General features: G+C 40.7%; 1 protein-coding gene across 5 annotated transcripts in view; it reads left to right on the top strand.

Moving 5' to 3' along the window:
- Positions 1 to 8619, top strand: part of NUP58 (nucleoporin 58) — a 40135-nt gene extending 31516 nt beyond the window's left edge. For 2 of the 5 annotated variants that reach the window (XM_041487229.1, XM_041487228.1), the window contains exon 16: positions 2845 to 4824. In XM_041487229.1, coding sequence (XP_041343163.1) covers positions 2845 to 3014 — 170 coding nt within the window. In that variant the 3' untranslated portion in view covers positions 3015 to 4824. Of the gene's footprint in view, positions 1 to 2844; positions 4825 to 6374; positions 7483 to 8424 lie in introns of those variants that run through there. The other 3 variants (XR_005956818.1, XR_005956819.1, XM_041487231.1) reach the window with 3 other exon arrangements.
- Positions 8620 to 14778: the final 6159 nt, after the last annotated feature.

Genomic DNA, 14778 nt, shown 5'->3' with positions numbered 1-14778 from the left:
CAACCAAAAGGCTGATGTTAGTGGGCTATTCTAAAGGACATTCAGACTCTCAAAGTAATAGGAAAAGGAAAAAAAATCACCATTGAATTTATTTAACAATTTAATAAAATGTTAAGAGGAAGGGGAGTGTTCAAAGACAATTTTTGTGAAAATAGATGCTAAATATACTTTGAAGATCTGAGTTGAAAGTTCTTGTTGGAGACTTATTTTTATTGAAGAATTGCAGCCTCAGTAAAGTGGATAAGAGATAATTGAGTGGGATCATGGCTGTATGCACTCATACTGCTGAAAAACAGACCTTAATATAATCTATGAGCAGCTTTTATATAGAGAGGCTGTAATAGATCAGTCAAAGCTGTTCTTGAAATACTTTTTGATCTAGAGCACCCATTGTGGTATGGGAGATGAAAGCAGGAATGGATTGCCATCTCATGAACTGCTGTTTATCCCTGTAGTATTAAAATGATCAAAAAAATGCTGTTATGGGGAGCCATGTACTCACCTTTGGCTTACCGAGCTAAAGGGCTGGTGGAAGCAGAGATGCACAAGCCCAGTGAATAAAATGTGATCATAACACCGTTCAGGCAGATGTGAGGCTGTGTCCTTGAAGGGCACGTTGTCATTTACTTCCTGAAAATCACTGTTCACACATAAATAATACTAATTTCAGCAAGGACATTTTTGATCACATTGTACCTATGGTTCAAGACTTCATGATTCTTCCATCTAAACTGAGCTATTCGGTGACTGATTGTCTTGTCTTGCAACAGAAGTAAGACTCAATGTATATCTTGTTTTTTATCTTGAAGATTTTTCATTTGAGCATTCAGCTTTAGAGTTTGGTTTACTTCTAACAAAACTTGGTACCTTGGCCTTGTTATGCTGCCTTGACAGGAGAAAACCGTACAGATGAATTTCACATCAGCCTTTGTATACTTTTATGGCTGCCCTTAATGTCACTTCTAAGATAACAGCTATTACTTTCCAAGATGTATCTAAGTTAGCAAGCATGTTCTCAGTCTTCTATCCCATAGTTTATGCATCTCTTATTGTAATATTACTCAAATAAAGTGTAGCCTGCCTTCCCTGCATGCTTCAAAATAATCCCTGTATCTATAAGCAGCAAGGTGAAGTAATTTATGAACACTTTACTCTTGCCTACCGAACTCCTGACACTACAGGTCACATGCAGCTTTATTATGAATGGCATTCATGATATTTTCTATGGGAAGTGAGGCTTGCCTGTTATTTCACATACATGAAGTAAAAGGTCACTTTTTTCATTCATGAGGCTCCCTGATCCATCTTAGCTCGGATTCAGTCGTCACGGAAATGGAGTAACGCTTGCATGTGTTTCACCCCTTACATCCTAGGATGAGAGACAAATTAGCCCACAAAATTTGGACAAGACCCAAATGACCACTATCAGTCACGATCATTAGTCACACTCTAGATCTCCACAATCATCTCCACAATCACTGACAATGAGTTCTGTGTAGGCAACTGCATGCTGTAGGACTGTGAGTTACTGGAATGTTGATAATGAATTTTCTTGACAAGATGATGTGTGTAACCCAAGTCCAGATATTGCAGGAGGAGGAGTTTCATGTTAGGTTTTGAAGTAGTTCTTAATGCAGAGTGTCAGTAGCAACTGAGAGAAAAGAAGACATCAGGCTTGTTAGAGCTACTTTAGGATTCTGATGAGACAACCAGTTGGGCTTTTATTTCTGTACTCCAAAAATATTTTAGGCACTGAGTTGAAGATACTGATGTGACCAAAGGATTGCTTCAACTGTCTGCTAGAGAACTAATGAAGCAATATAAAGTAACACATATTGAGAATATACTCTTTCTTGATTGTGAACCAGTCTCATTTTTCTTATTATCTTAATTGTTTGCAGATTTTCATATACAACTTGTATGAAGCTCTTTGTTAAAATCTGAGCTTGCTCATGTCTTACTTATTATTTTGTGGTCTCTTGAGACAACAAAAAGTGAAGTTAGGAAGTTCTGCTTCTTAAAGTAATCTTTGAGAAATTTCTAGCATTCTCTAATAGTTGCAATTGTTATCTAAGTTGATTATGCATAATTGATACAAATTTGTAACAGAAAGTGAAATGAGTTAGCATTACTGTTGCTGGAAACTGTAGGGGGACTTTTTCCAACTGATCTTGTTTCACAGCTGCACCATATGTTCAGTTTGTTTACCTTGACAGAAGAGGGTAGAGGAGTTAAAATAGCACCATTTGCTTAGCCAGTCATGCAGTTTTTCCAGAGCTTTGTTTCCAGCACTGTTTTTTGGTTTGTCATAAGGGGTGTTTTAAATACAAACAGTCTGCCAAGGAGTTTTTCTTCCTCACATTTAAGTGGTGATCTGTGCCATGTATGTAGGAGGAAGACTGAGTACTCCAACTCCAGCTTTGCCATTTCTCTGCTGTGAGTCAAGTGAGTGGTCCATGGTCCACCTGTACCTGCTGCCTTCCCTCCACCTTAGGAGTGCACCACATGTTTATGCTGAGAACTTGAGGAATTGTGGTTCTTCTGTTGTACGATTTCAGTGGGACTTTTGTGTGCTACTCTTGTATGGGTGATGGTATAATAGACTTGTGATTTAGGATATAATTGTTGGCACTCACTGACGTAGTCTCTGTTAGTGCTGCATTATCCAAGTTGCTGTGGCAAGTCTAAGTGCTCTAGCAATGTGATTTACCCTTGTTGATCCACGTTGGTATAAAGTGTTACAACTGCTGGTAATAAAGTGGCTGCTGGTAAAAACTTCAAGGAGAACAAATTTACGATCCTGATATAACTGATGTTTTAAAATATTTTTCCCTCCCCCATAAGGCTTTGGGAGCTCGACTACATCTGGGTTTAACTTCAGCAATCCTGGCATCACAGCATCAGCTGGCCTGACGTTCGGGGTATCTAATCCTGCATCTGCAGGCTTTGGGACAGGAGGGCAACTTCTTCAGCTGAAGAAACCTCCAGCTGGAAACAAGCGAGGGAAAAGATAGGCACCCCTTTTAGGGAGGGGGAAGCACGTCAACTTTCTTCATCTGAAAAGTCTATTTTTGTAGATTGATACATTAATTAAAATTGCATCCCAGGAGATTTATAAAAATTTTGCTACTTTTCCCTAGTGAAATCATATTGAACAGCTATTTTCTTGTGAATAGAAACCCGTTTATGTATTTTTATTTTGGGCCCTAGTTTTAGAAATGTTCTATACTGCATTATTATTAAAGAATCTTGTAAAATCATCTATTTAACCTAATGTTAGTAGCAGAATATTTTTTGTTAATAAGCTTTATACCATATGAATATATGCATATTTGTTTTTTTTTGTACAGATAAAATATATTCTAGTACAAATACTAGAGTTCATATCTTCTGTTCCTGGATATGGCCTTTAAATCTACTTCAGGGTGTTTTTGTGTATATGGATGTAAATATATACAGTACAGTGCACACATCTGTGTGTATGTATGTGTATATATATATATGTATAAAACACAGATGTGCATACCTTCTCCCACAGACAGATCTCCTTTTCTTTGTGTGTTCTGTTTCTCCCTGTTGCCCTGTGGTCCCATATCTTGATGTTCCTAGGAATTTCAAATAGTGGGTCCCCAGGCTGTGTCATCATTGCTCCTGTATTTTGTTGTTTAAAACCAGCTGAAATACAATGTTTACTATTTCATAAAGTTTGGTGGATAGTGCTTAGTAGCTGTTTTGGTTTTGATTTGCTTTTTTTAACCTTTTTCTTGGCCCATTTAGCCGCCAACTCTAAAGACGAATCTTGAGATTTTGACACAGACGTTTCATAGGTAATGTTCCCAAATAGCTGGATTTTGTTCTTCTCCTGAGCTGAAGAGTAGGGCACTGCTGGATTTAAGCTGAAAGCTCAGGATGCCACAAGGTCTGTGTGCAAACAGAAGTTGTCAGTCTGGATGACCTTTTCCCTGCATTTGAGAGAGATAAGATGCACTGTCCTAATGAAAACCCAAATTAAGTGTTACAAACCCAAGCTGCTTCATGAGCTTCTCTTCAGCACTGCCGTAAAACCAGTTGGGCATCTGCTTTTAAACAAGGTGTGGTACAGTAACTTGCTGTTCAAGAACAGAGGAGGGAAATTATGTAATTTGAAGGTTAAAGCTATTGCAGCAGTACTTTATGAATCTTACATACTGTAACATCATAGCTTGTTGTTCTGCATCTCCAATTTGGTGTGCACTAGGAATATCCAGGAAAATATCTTAAGAAGGAAATAATAGATCAATTGATTCTTTGCAAATAATGATACCAGGTTGATGTGTGAGCATGAAACTTTGGAGCCAAGTTGATTTTATGTAGAGGTTTTGTCATTGGCTTTCTATTGTTAAAGTATTACTACCATTTTGTATGTTTTGGAAGTGTCTGCATTCAGCAGTGATTGCTCTTTGACAAATGTTTGGTTTGTCACTTAATCTGATAAAATTAAGGGAATCTGAGCACAGAATTCTTCACTTTTGTACTTGTATGTTATTGCATCTTTGTGAGCAGTCTCTTAGGAAGGGATACGTGGTTTTTTTAATGTCACAGAAAAATAAAGCTTATGGTTTATTTTGATTTCAACCTGTTTTTAAACTTTTACTGGGCTGCAGTCAAAACTGTAATGTTTATATTTCTTTGTTACTGCTTTTTTTAATAGTTAATATGTTAAACCACTGGACTCTTATAATGTATTAATTTGTGAGACTAATTCTAAATGTGTACTGTTTGTCCATATGTGCAACTTACCATTGTGCAAACAATAAAACAATAATGCTGTGATCCTTGTAATACATACTTGCCTATCTGAGAAATAATTTTCTGTCGTTCTCCTACCTTATAGGAGAAACAAAAACCTCGTTGGCTAATATGTAGAACTGTTCTTCCTAGAATTCATATAGTGCAGAATTGTTCTTGGCCGAAGTTAGGGCCTTGATCCTGGATTGAAAGTGCGGAGGGAGAGGTGGTAAAGGGAGATATTGTATTGTGGGGTTGTCTAGAATTTCTTCACAGTGCACAATGTAGGCCTGGATCATGGTGTGATGTAATACAGTGCTAGGAATGGCTTTGTAAATAGGGAAACAGTCTGAGCTTCCTGCGTACCTGTGCTCTCTCTTTTCCGATGAAACAGCAGTTATGTCCTTAATTTAGCCTAAGTAAAAAACTGATTATATAATAGAATAATCACATATATTAGTACAAACTGAAGTCAAAATGGGATTTGAAATAATTTTATTCCCAGACTGTTACTTGGGTGGTTGAATTTAGCCATGATTTTTGGGCATCAGCACGGTAGACATTGTTTCAAATTATTTTTCACCTCAATATTACATTGTAATCATATTAACACATCAATTTAAAGACGTGTCAATATGATTAGAGTGTAGTATACAAACGTATTCAAGGTGTGGCCTGGTTTTCTACAAAGCAGGTTGAGAAGCTGACCTATATTTAAACACCATGAAACTTGAAAATCAAGTCTAGATTATCTGTTCTGTAAAGAAAAAAAAAGTCTGGTTTGGAAGAATGTTCAAGTCCAGGTGGAAGACATGGTTTTCTGTTAGTTTGTACCTTGTTGTGGTATGAACTTGTATATGTGACCTCTTTCTTTTACTAGAAGTAACTTTGTTTTTCCTTCAGCATTCTCCCTACGATGAAGACAGCAGAAGGGAAAGAGCTGGGCCTTAGGTTACTTGATTCAGGAACCTCTTTCTGATCCAGAACTTCCTTTGTGCTTATGTGTGTCTCTGTTTCTGTCAAATCAGTTAGGTAGATACTACACTTAGCTACGTCTTTCTTGTGGATTGTGAGGTTGGAGATTGAAATAAGGTGGAGTGGGTCAGTGTTTATGCATCTTCCTCACCACAAAAAATCCAAATTCAGCTACACTCCCTCCATCTACATGTTCCTGACATAACTGCATTTTGGATCATGATTGCATTTATAGCATCATTTTTTAAAAAATTGAAATAAGGTTCAGGAATACAGCTTTAGTGGCCTTTCTCCCCCGTTTGATGTCAGTGGTAATTCTTCAGTTATTTCCACTCCACTACTCATGAGGACAGTAGAAATAATCCAGTCATTCATGTCAGCTCAGTTATGTTACTGGTTATACCTGGAATATGTCAGCAGAAGTACCTTGTAGATTCTTAATGAGAAATTAAGAGTATCCATCAGAGCATAAATGCCTTATGCTCTATGAAAAGTTTGTTTTCCTAAAACTTTAAGTTTCTAGGAAGAAAAAACCATCTCTGTGCAAAAATTTCCAGCAATAAATTATGTAGTTTGGGGACTAACTGCTGGGATTGTGCTGTCAGGCTGTTTCTCTCTTCCCTCCCATTCAGTACCTTCCAGCACTGTGGCTGCTGTCTCCAGACACTGATGGATGGTTAAAGTATCACGGGCATTGACTGGTATGGATTCTTATGGAAATGGGCACCTGGGCCTGGGGAGGGGCATGACACGGAGTTGATGCCTGCAGCAGCTCTGGAAGACTGCGGATACCCACTGTGAGAAATCCACAGAGCTCCAGCGCAGCTGTGACTTTCCATCTCCACTCAACCAGGCTGGTAGGTTCCTTCAAAGGAGATGGAGGTGTGACTGGGATGAAGTGTGGGGAGAGGTCAGGGGATGTAAGGCATAAGGCTTACTGCACAACTCAATTCAATTCAGGATCATTTCTTCTGAGCTCAGTGTTGAATGTTCACCAGGTGGCAGGAGGCTGCCAGTTACGTGCTGCCACCACAGGACCCTTGTGGGAGTAGCTGTCATGCAGCATGTGCAGTGAAATGGTCAGTGACCTGCTGTGCCACTTAAAGAGCTGCAAGTCTGTGGGGCTGGATGGGGTCCACCCAAGGATACTGAAAGAGCTGATGGAAGAACTGGCTGAGCTACTTTCAGTCATTTACCAGCGGTCCTGGCTATCCAGGGAGGTCCTGGTTGACTGGAGGTCGGCAAATGGGACACCTGTCTGCAAGAAGGGTCAGAAGGAAGATCCAAGGAACTACAGGCCTGTCAGCATGATCTCAGTGTTGGGGAAGGTCATGGAGCAAATCATCTGAAGTGCTATCATGTGGCATGTGCAGGACAACCGAGGATCAGGCCCAGCCAGCTGGTGGGGTTGTGAAGGGCAGGTCCTGCTTGACCAACCTGATCTTCTCTGACAAGCTCAGTGGATGAGGGAAAGGTCGTATATGTTTTCTGCTTGGACTATTGTAATGCCTTTGACTCTTTCTCCCACAGTGTTCTCTTGGAGAAACTGGCTACTCATGGCTTGGACAGGTGCATTTATATCAGTAGTATTGCCAGCAGGAGCAGGGCAGTGACCGTCCCCCTGTACCCAGCATTGCTGAGGCAACAGCTCCAGTCATGTGCTCAGTTCTGGGCCCCTCAGTGTAAGAAAGACATTGAGGGGCTGGAGCGTGTCCAGGGAAGGGCAACGGAGCTGGGGAAGGGTCTGGAGCACAAGTGCTGTGAGGAGCAGCGGAGGGAGCTGGGGGTGTTCAGCCTGGAGAAAAGGAAGCTTAGGGAGCACCCCATCACTCTCTGCAGCTGCCTGACAGGAGGGTGCAGCCTGGTGTTTGTCAGTCTCTTCTCCCAGTCAACAAGTGACAGAACAAGAGGAAATGGCCTCAGTTTGTCCTAGGGCAGGTTTAGTTTGGATATTGCGGAAAAATTCTTAACTGAAAGGCTTATTGTCAAGCACTGGAACACGCTGCCTAGAAAAGTGGTGGAGTCACTATCCCTGGAAGTGTTCAGAAACAATGTGGGCTTACTACTTAGAGACAGGGGTTAGTGGTGAATGTGGCCATGCCAGATTAATGGTCAGACTTGATCTTTTCAATCTAAACAATCCTATGACAAGATATGTCACCGTTTGTTTCCTTCTTGTAAACATTTTCTGACACACTTTTTTTTAAGGTGGTAGAATTTTGTTGAACTTCAATATTTGAACAATCCTTCTGACCCATTTGACTCCTGTTGCTAGGAAGTTTATTACTTAATGCTTTTTTCACTCTGCCTCAGGAATTTAATCTTTATAACCCATGGCTGCTGTTAAATGCCACAGTGAGGAGGTGAGTAGGCTGCGCGTTTCATTAGCTTTGTTTTCTGTTTTCTCACCCTTTAGAAGTAAGGCAATTCTAGCATATTATGAACAGGTTAGAATTAAGTTTGGAAGCTTCTACAAACTAGAAGAGCTTCTGGTTTGATTTTACTTTTGAGTACAAATCAGCCCCCACCAGGATAATGGGTCATTTCTGTTGAACAGTTGTATGGAAAACTTGCAATAGGTTTGCAAACAGATCAATAGCTGAAGAGGCAAAAGATAGGTATGTTCAATTAATGTTTTCTAGACTGATGGATTTCTCTTTTTTTCTTTTCTCTTTGATACAGGGATCACTGTACGGCGTGTGCTTGGGTACCAGCAAGACAGCAGTTTGTTAGAAAGTCGTGTAATTGCTTCCAAATTAAAGTTCTGATTAGAAGCTGGCATATAGCTCCTGTCTGTGCATTTAATATGGCACTTTGTGGTAACAGGATATGCTTCTGGGGTTATGATGATCCTGGCCACAAAAGAAAGCTAGGAGGATGAGGTTTTGATGAGTCACTGTGCTCTACTAAAAAGAGAAAGAACACACACTTGATGAATATTCAAAGTCAAGGATTCAAAATTAAACTTTATTATATGAAATTTGAAAAATACCATGTCCTCTTATTAAGGGGAGAAGGGGATAAATTCTCATGAGGGAAAAAATGGTGACAGGCAGCTTAAGTAGACTTCGAATTGAATGAAAACATGGGGGAAAAAGTATGCACAAGCTGTGTAGAGTTGGGTAGTCTATTAACTCCACGGTTAAGTACCTAAGTAGAAGCTACCCTAAAGTGAAAAAACACCTAAACCTTCTCATCCTGTTAATGGTGTTAGCATTCCTTGGCTGTTTGGGCTACCCATATTTATTTATTAACATACACATAAAAGGAATCTAACCTTTGACCATAAACACTTTCACTGTGGTTCTGTCTGGGGATAAGGCAAGATCAATGTGATAAAGGTGTCCTTACTAGGAAAAAAAAGTCCAGTTTGCAGTGAGTGAGCCCAAATGCTAAATGGAAGCAATGGCAGCGAGCAGTTAGTCCTTAGTAGTGTGGGGACATCTCCATCTCTGCTGGAGACCACTCGTTTTGTGACAATGTTTAGAGGAGTGATGGTGAGCATACCTGTATGTTACCACAGTGCTGCCTTTGTTTGGTGGAGCTGTGTGTGGCACAGCTCTCCAGAGCTTTGCCTCCTTTAACAACTATGGGGGTTCTAATTTAGCCCTGGGTCAGACAAATGACTGAATGGACGGAAATGATAAGGAAGGTGCCAGCCTTAATGCCATGGAAACCAGTCTTAGTAATTCACATTATATCAGTCTCAAATAGGAATTGTCTTTTATCTTGTTTTATTTAGTTGCTGACTAAGGAGCAATCAGATGTTCACATACCTCCAGCAGCCAAACCAGAAGCAATTCCCAGGGACGGGGAGACCTTTGGCTGCTAGCTAAGCTTATGTGTTATGGACCACAGAGCAAAGCTCTCACCTGATCCCGTGGTGGCAAAGAGAAGTTGATGCTGGGCACTGCTCTGAGACTAAAGAGGGAAAGCTTTTAACATTGCTTATGCTGGCTTTGGGTGTGATGATGCTGTCAATGCCAATAGCAACCTCACACTTGTACTGGGGATGTGAAAAAGAGGCTGGAACTGCAGGAAGACTGTGGCAGCTTGTCGAAATTTAATTTCTGCAGTGGAGATGCAGGTCTAATACAAAGGCATTTTAGGTTCAATTTATACTTAGAAAAAATACTTAGCTAGAAATGCTCCTCTGAGTAGTTTGTCATTTTACACTTGAGAATTGTCACCTTCGTCATCACCTCTCCCCATGATTTATTTCTAAGTGCTGCAGCAGCTGGTGCTTGTTGCTCTGTCATGGTGATACCCACGTTGGGGTGGCATCAGGGCTTCCCAGACTTTGGAGCTGCTGGAAAATACAGGGGCAGAAGGGATATGGGGGTAAGATCCTGGTCTCAGATAGATGGATGGTGATACCAGTCCACCAGTGACAGAAATAGTAACATAAAAAACCTAAAACTGCTGCAGAGTGCTGGATGTGTCATTTAAAGTTAGCCCTGGGAAGTGGAGGGAGGGACAAAATTCCAAAGCCTCTTTGCCAGGCTACATAATTGTTGAGTAAAATAGCAATGATTCAAGCAAATACAGTCTTTTTTACTTCTTTCCTAAGCAGTGTAAAAAAATGTCCTGATCTAGAAAATATTCTCACAAATATTGTTAACTTTCCACAACAAGTTGCTGCTTCTTGCCTGTCTGCAGTAATAATTCCTGTATAAACCTCCAAACTGCTAATTTAGGTGCACTAAGACCTGTTGAGAAGTGCTTTTTTTTCTTGCTGGAACCTCACTGATTTCACTGCACAGGCAGAAAGTGCAATAAAAGGCAACAGCTGCATAGTGATGGTATTTCCACTATATGGTGCACAAATCCTTGTCTTGCACTAAGGCATTAGGAGATAAAGAACAGTAAATTTCTGGTTTTAAATATCCTTAGTTTTCTCTTCCTGCATTTGATAAAATGCTCATGCTTTGTGTGCTCTGCATGGCATAAACTGAAGTGTGAATGTGGAAATTTCCTGTACTTTCCTGGGGTTTTCTTTTTTTAGTTTAAATAACTTTTTCATAACGATGCCTTGTCAAATTGGCCAGCCTTACTGTGAGGGCAGACAGTGGGATGATGGATTTTGTCCACAAGTAAGTCTTCCTCTGGTTTTTGTCTGAGGAGTGGAAAAAAAAGATTAAAATTCTTTCCCTTTCTTGCTAGTGGCTGGAGTGGTTGGTTGGAGCAGAAGTAATAAATCAATTAGGAAACAGCATCCCTTTCAATTTGAAGCTGTGCACATCAGCTTTGTATCTGGGTTTTTATATATTGTACAGCAATCTGTTGTGTCTGCAGCAAGTGGAAGCTCCAAAAATCAATGCACTAAGACTCGAGGGAGAAGAGCCTGACATTTGTATTAATCAAGGCTGTCTGGGTAGTTGGACAACGCTAACAAGCTCCCTAAAGCTCTGCTCCGACTGGGCTGTGTTGAAACCGGGGGATGTTTTCTGAGTGACAGCCTCCTCCTGCACTCGTGAACGTGTAGGGAAATGTCCCCCAGCACTCGGAGGTACTGTCACCCGCTCACCTCCCTTCAGCTACATCCCCCAGCCCCGTTATCAGGACAGCGGTGCATTTTGGAGCCAGACGGGCGATACGGGAGGTGTCTGTGCCGGCTGTGATAAGGTGGTGCCAGCGCTGATTCCTGCTGTCACTGCGGCGTGTGCTGAGAGCGAGCGCTCACAGCAGGAGCGGAGCTGCGCCTCCTGATGTGCTCGGTGCCGGTGCAGCCACTGCAGATTCACAGCCCAGCCCCTGAGGAGTGTGCTAACTTCATATCCCTTCATTCAAAGCTATTTTTACAGTCCTTTGCCTCATTCTGTGACTGGGGGGTTTTTTTATTCCCTTGGGTCATCTTGATCTAATTATTCTCCAGGAAATGAGAGCCAATAAAAGAAAGCCTTTTGCTATGAGTACACGTGTATTAGAAAATGTAGACACTAAATATGTTCCCTAAGCAGAAATAAAAACCAGGCGAGCTTATGCAACCAATGCCACAACTGGAGTGGCTGTTTCCACCCTTAAATGTACTGATGGTGTTTAAATTATACCTGCCACAGCTACACTAGTGTAAAAGGTACAGAATAACCAGGCTGGGAAGAAAAGGAAAGGCTACTAAGGTAAGCTCATATATTCTGGTAACTATCCTCACCTGGGAAATTGTGTTGGTATAACCTGTCAGTATGGATTGCAATCTCAAATTCAACAGTTCTCCATACAAACTCCACAGTGGAATTTCAGTCACGCTACTCTTCTCACTAACTTCACATGGGGGCAGCAAGGCATTGCTTTAGCAGCAGGAAACACAGTTTTGCCTGAGAAGTGACTTTGCTGGGATAAATGGACAAGATGCAGGGATTTCAGCTCCAAGGTGATTTGTTTCTAAGTTAAAAAAACCTACAAGCAATAAAACAACCTGCTTTAAAACTAACTAACCCTCTGCATGATCACAATGAATTCCTTTATTTTGTGTCACCAGGAAGAGAAATCTCTTTTGTTGAAGTGTACAAAAGCAATAAAATCCATCTCTTGTGGTAAGCATGGCCTGACTTTTACATGCCAAGTCATCTAAACAATAGTACCATGATGATGAGTTCTAGCTGAAGATTTCAGGCTATGTTTAATTTACAATTCTGATCTGCAATGTTGTGGACATAACAGTAGAGCCAAAGTAATTCCAGAATCCAGATTTTCAAGTTTCCTGATAAGGTTGCAACATTGTTTGAGAGTAATGATGTAACAGTAGGCATTTGAGCTAAATGAAATAGGAAAGTACATATATGCCTGTTTGGCATCCAGGGCTGGGCAGTGGAAAGCAGATAATCTCACCTGCGCCCAAGTGACAAGACCATCAAGAATTAAACTGGAAATTCCAAAGGGAAAAAGACAGTAACCATCTGCCATCTAAACTTTATCACCAATGGGTCAAAAAGAAAGAGAACAGGATTTGCTTCCAGTTTTGTGGTCTCTCTTAACATCAAAGGAATGTGACAAGCTACAACAGCATGGGTTGAAAATACCATAGGGAAAACAAAACATCCCTAACCACTTACACACCCACAGAAGCTCATGGCAACTTAAGAGAGTCGTGTCACAGGGTTTTCCTTTTCCTAGCCCTAGGAGAGACTCCAACCAAAACAGACAGAGATACAGAATAAGGTAAGAGGTCTGTGTTCCTGTGTTTTCTTGGAGAATTTGTAGGATAGACACCCAAAGGGGAGGATAGCAACAGTTATTTGTTACTTATTTTTATGGTTTCCACTTAGTTGTCCTTTTTCTTCTTTTCTTCTTGTCCAGTGTGTGCTGGCACAGCCAGCCCTGACAAATGTTTGTGGTACCTCGCTGTGAATGGCTCAGCAGCTCAGACACAAGGTGGGGTGTCCTCATTTTCCCCTCTCTTGAACTGGGAGCTGTTCAGAATGAGAGATGTGCTTTTGGATTATCTCTCTTTTCATGCCTTTCTTATTTCTGTTGTCTTTTTTGAAGTAGGAGCTGGTGTATTTGTGAAGAACTTCAGCACATGAGGCATGCCAGCCCTAGCAAAGCACCAAGCTCTGAAAGCACAGAAATACTTTTGAAAAATTTCCATTTGGAGAGTGACTGTAATATGGGGAGAGACAGCTGGAGAGAGACAGCAAAAATGCCCTTGTTACAATAAGGAGAATGCCTGTCAATGCAGTGGCTGAGTGAATTTACAAGGTAAGCAGATACTGGTGTTAGAGAGCCACTTAAACATATGGAGGCCATTATCCCACAGCAGCTCTGCCTCCAAGGATCAGCATCCAGGCTGGACAGTGGCACAGGCAGCTGTGCCACAGCTCTGTGCCCAGGCATGCCATGCAGGGGTGCAGGTACTGCTCTCACACTGCCAGTGCCACAGCTGGACGTTGGGTCCTGTAGATGCTGCAATGTGCTGGAGATGGACTCAGCCCCTACACTGCTGCACAGGCAGTTTGCAGCTCAGAGTGTTAAAAATTCAGTGGAAAATGCACTTCACCTGTTTCAGACAACTAGCAGAAGTGTTTTTAAGTCTTATTTTCACTGCTCTGAGAGAGACAATTTTTCAGGACTAGCAGAATGGCAAGTGAGTTCTTCAAATTCCCAAAATAAAATATTTTATTTGCTTTCCTGAGATCATGCATTTGGCTGGAAAATGACAAAGAACATTTCTACTGACCCTCAGGCCTCAGAAAACTGTACCTGGTAGTAGTATTACAAATTCAGAGACTTGTAGGAAAAAAAAAAAAATAAAAGGAAGTTTAAGCAGATAATAGAGATTTGTAGACTATGTGATCGTTTAGGCTTTAAAAATCTTTTCCCACTCCACCATCTATATGTTATTTTAATTATATCTAAAAGCTGCACTATGCTTAGTTGGATGGGATGCGATGTGTTTGGTGTCCTACAAAATCTGGGATAGGTTTATTTTACATTGAAATAGATTGAACTAATATAAGGAGATTGCTTGGCATGGAAAAGCAAGTGAAAAAGTCACAGAGTAGGAAAGACTTGCTATATTTATGTGTTTCCACATATTTTGGTTCTGGATTTTTGCGTGCTTTTAAATTTAAATCACAGGGATATTACCTGATCAGCTTGTAAAGACTGAAAAAAACCACCCCAAACTCCACTAATTAGTCTATTGCTAAATAGGATCTAAAGCATTTTGCAAAGTGCCAAATGTTTTAAGTTTCACAAAAACATAATGAGGTACACTATTATCTCTGCTGTTATCCAGGCAAGCGGAGACAAATCCTGAGCTTGAATATATAAAGTACCTGTTACAGATAATCTCTGCAGGGGATCTGGTGCTGGTATTTTGTTATGATCAAGACTCCTAACTTGGAGTAAAGATTAGATTAGATAGTCTGCTTTTCACCTCTCTTCTCATAGTCTGGTTTTGCTATTGAAAGAGAACCACCTTACCGAGTATCAGTGAACCATCAACTCAAAGGATGGGACTGGGAAAGTATTTTGCTTGCCACGTATAAAAGAATCAAGAAGCTGCTTTTCTTATTACAAAAATGTGTGTCTAAC

The sequence above is a fragment of the Pyrgilauda ruficollis genome, unplaced genomic scaffold, assembly GCF_017590135.1.
Source record: "Pyrgilauda ruficollis isolate IOZ18807 unplaced genomic scaffold, ASM1759013v1 scaffold8, whole genome shotgun sequence".
Lineage (NCBI taxonomy): Eukaryota > Metazoa > Chordata > Aves > Passeriformes > Passeridae > Pyrgilauda > Pyrgilauda ruficollis.
This window is presented reverse-complemented; position numbering and strand designations above follow the sequence as displayed.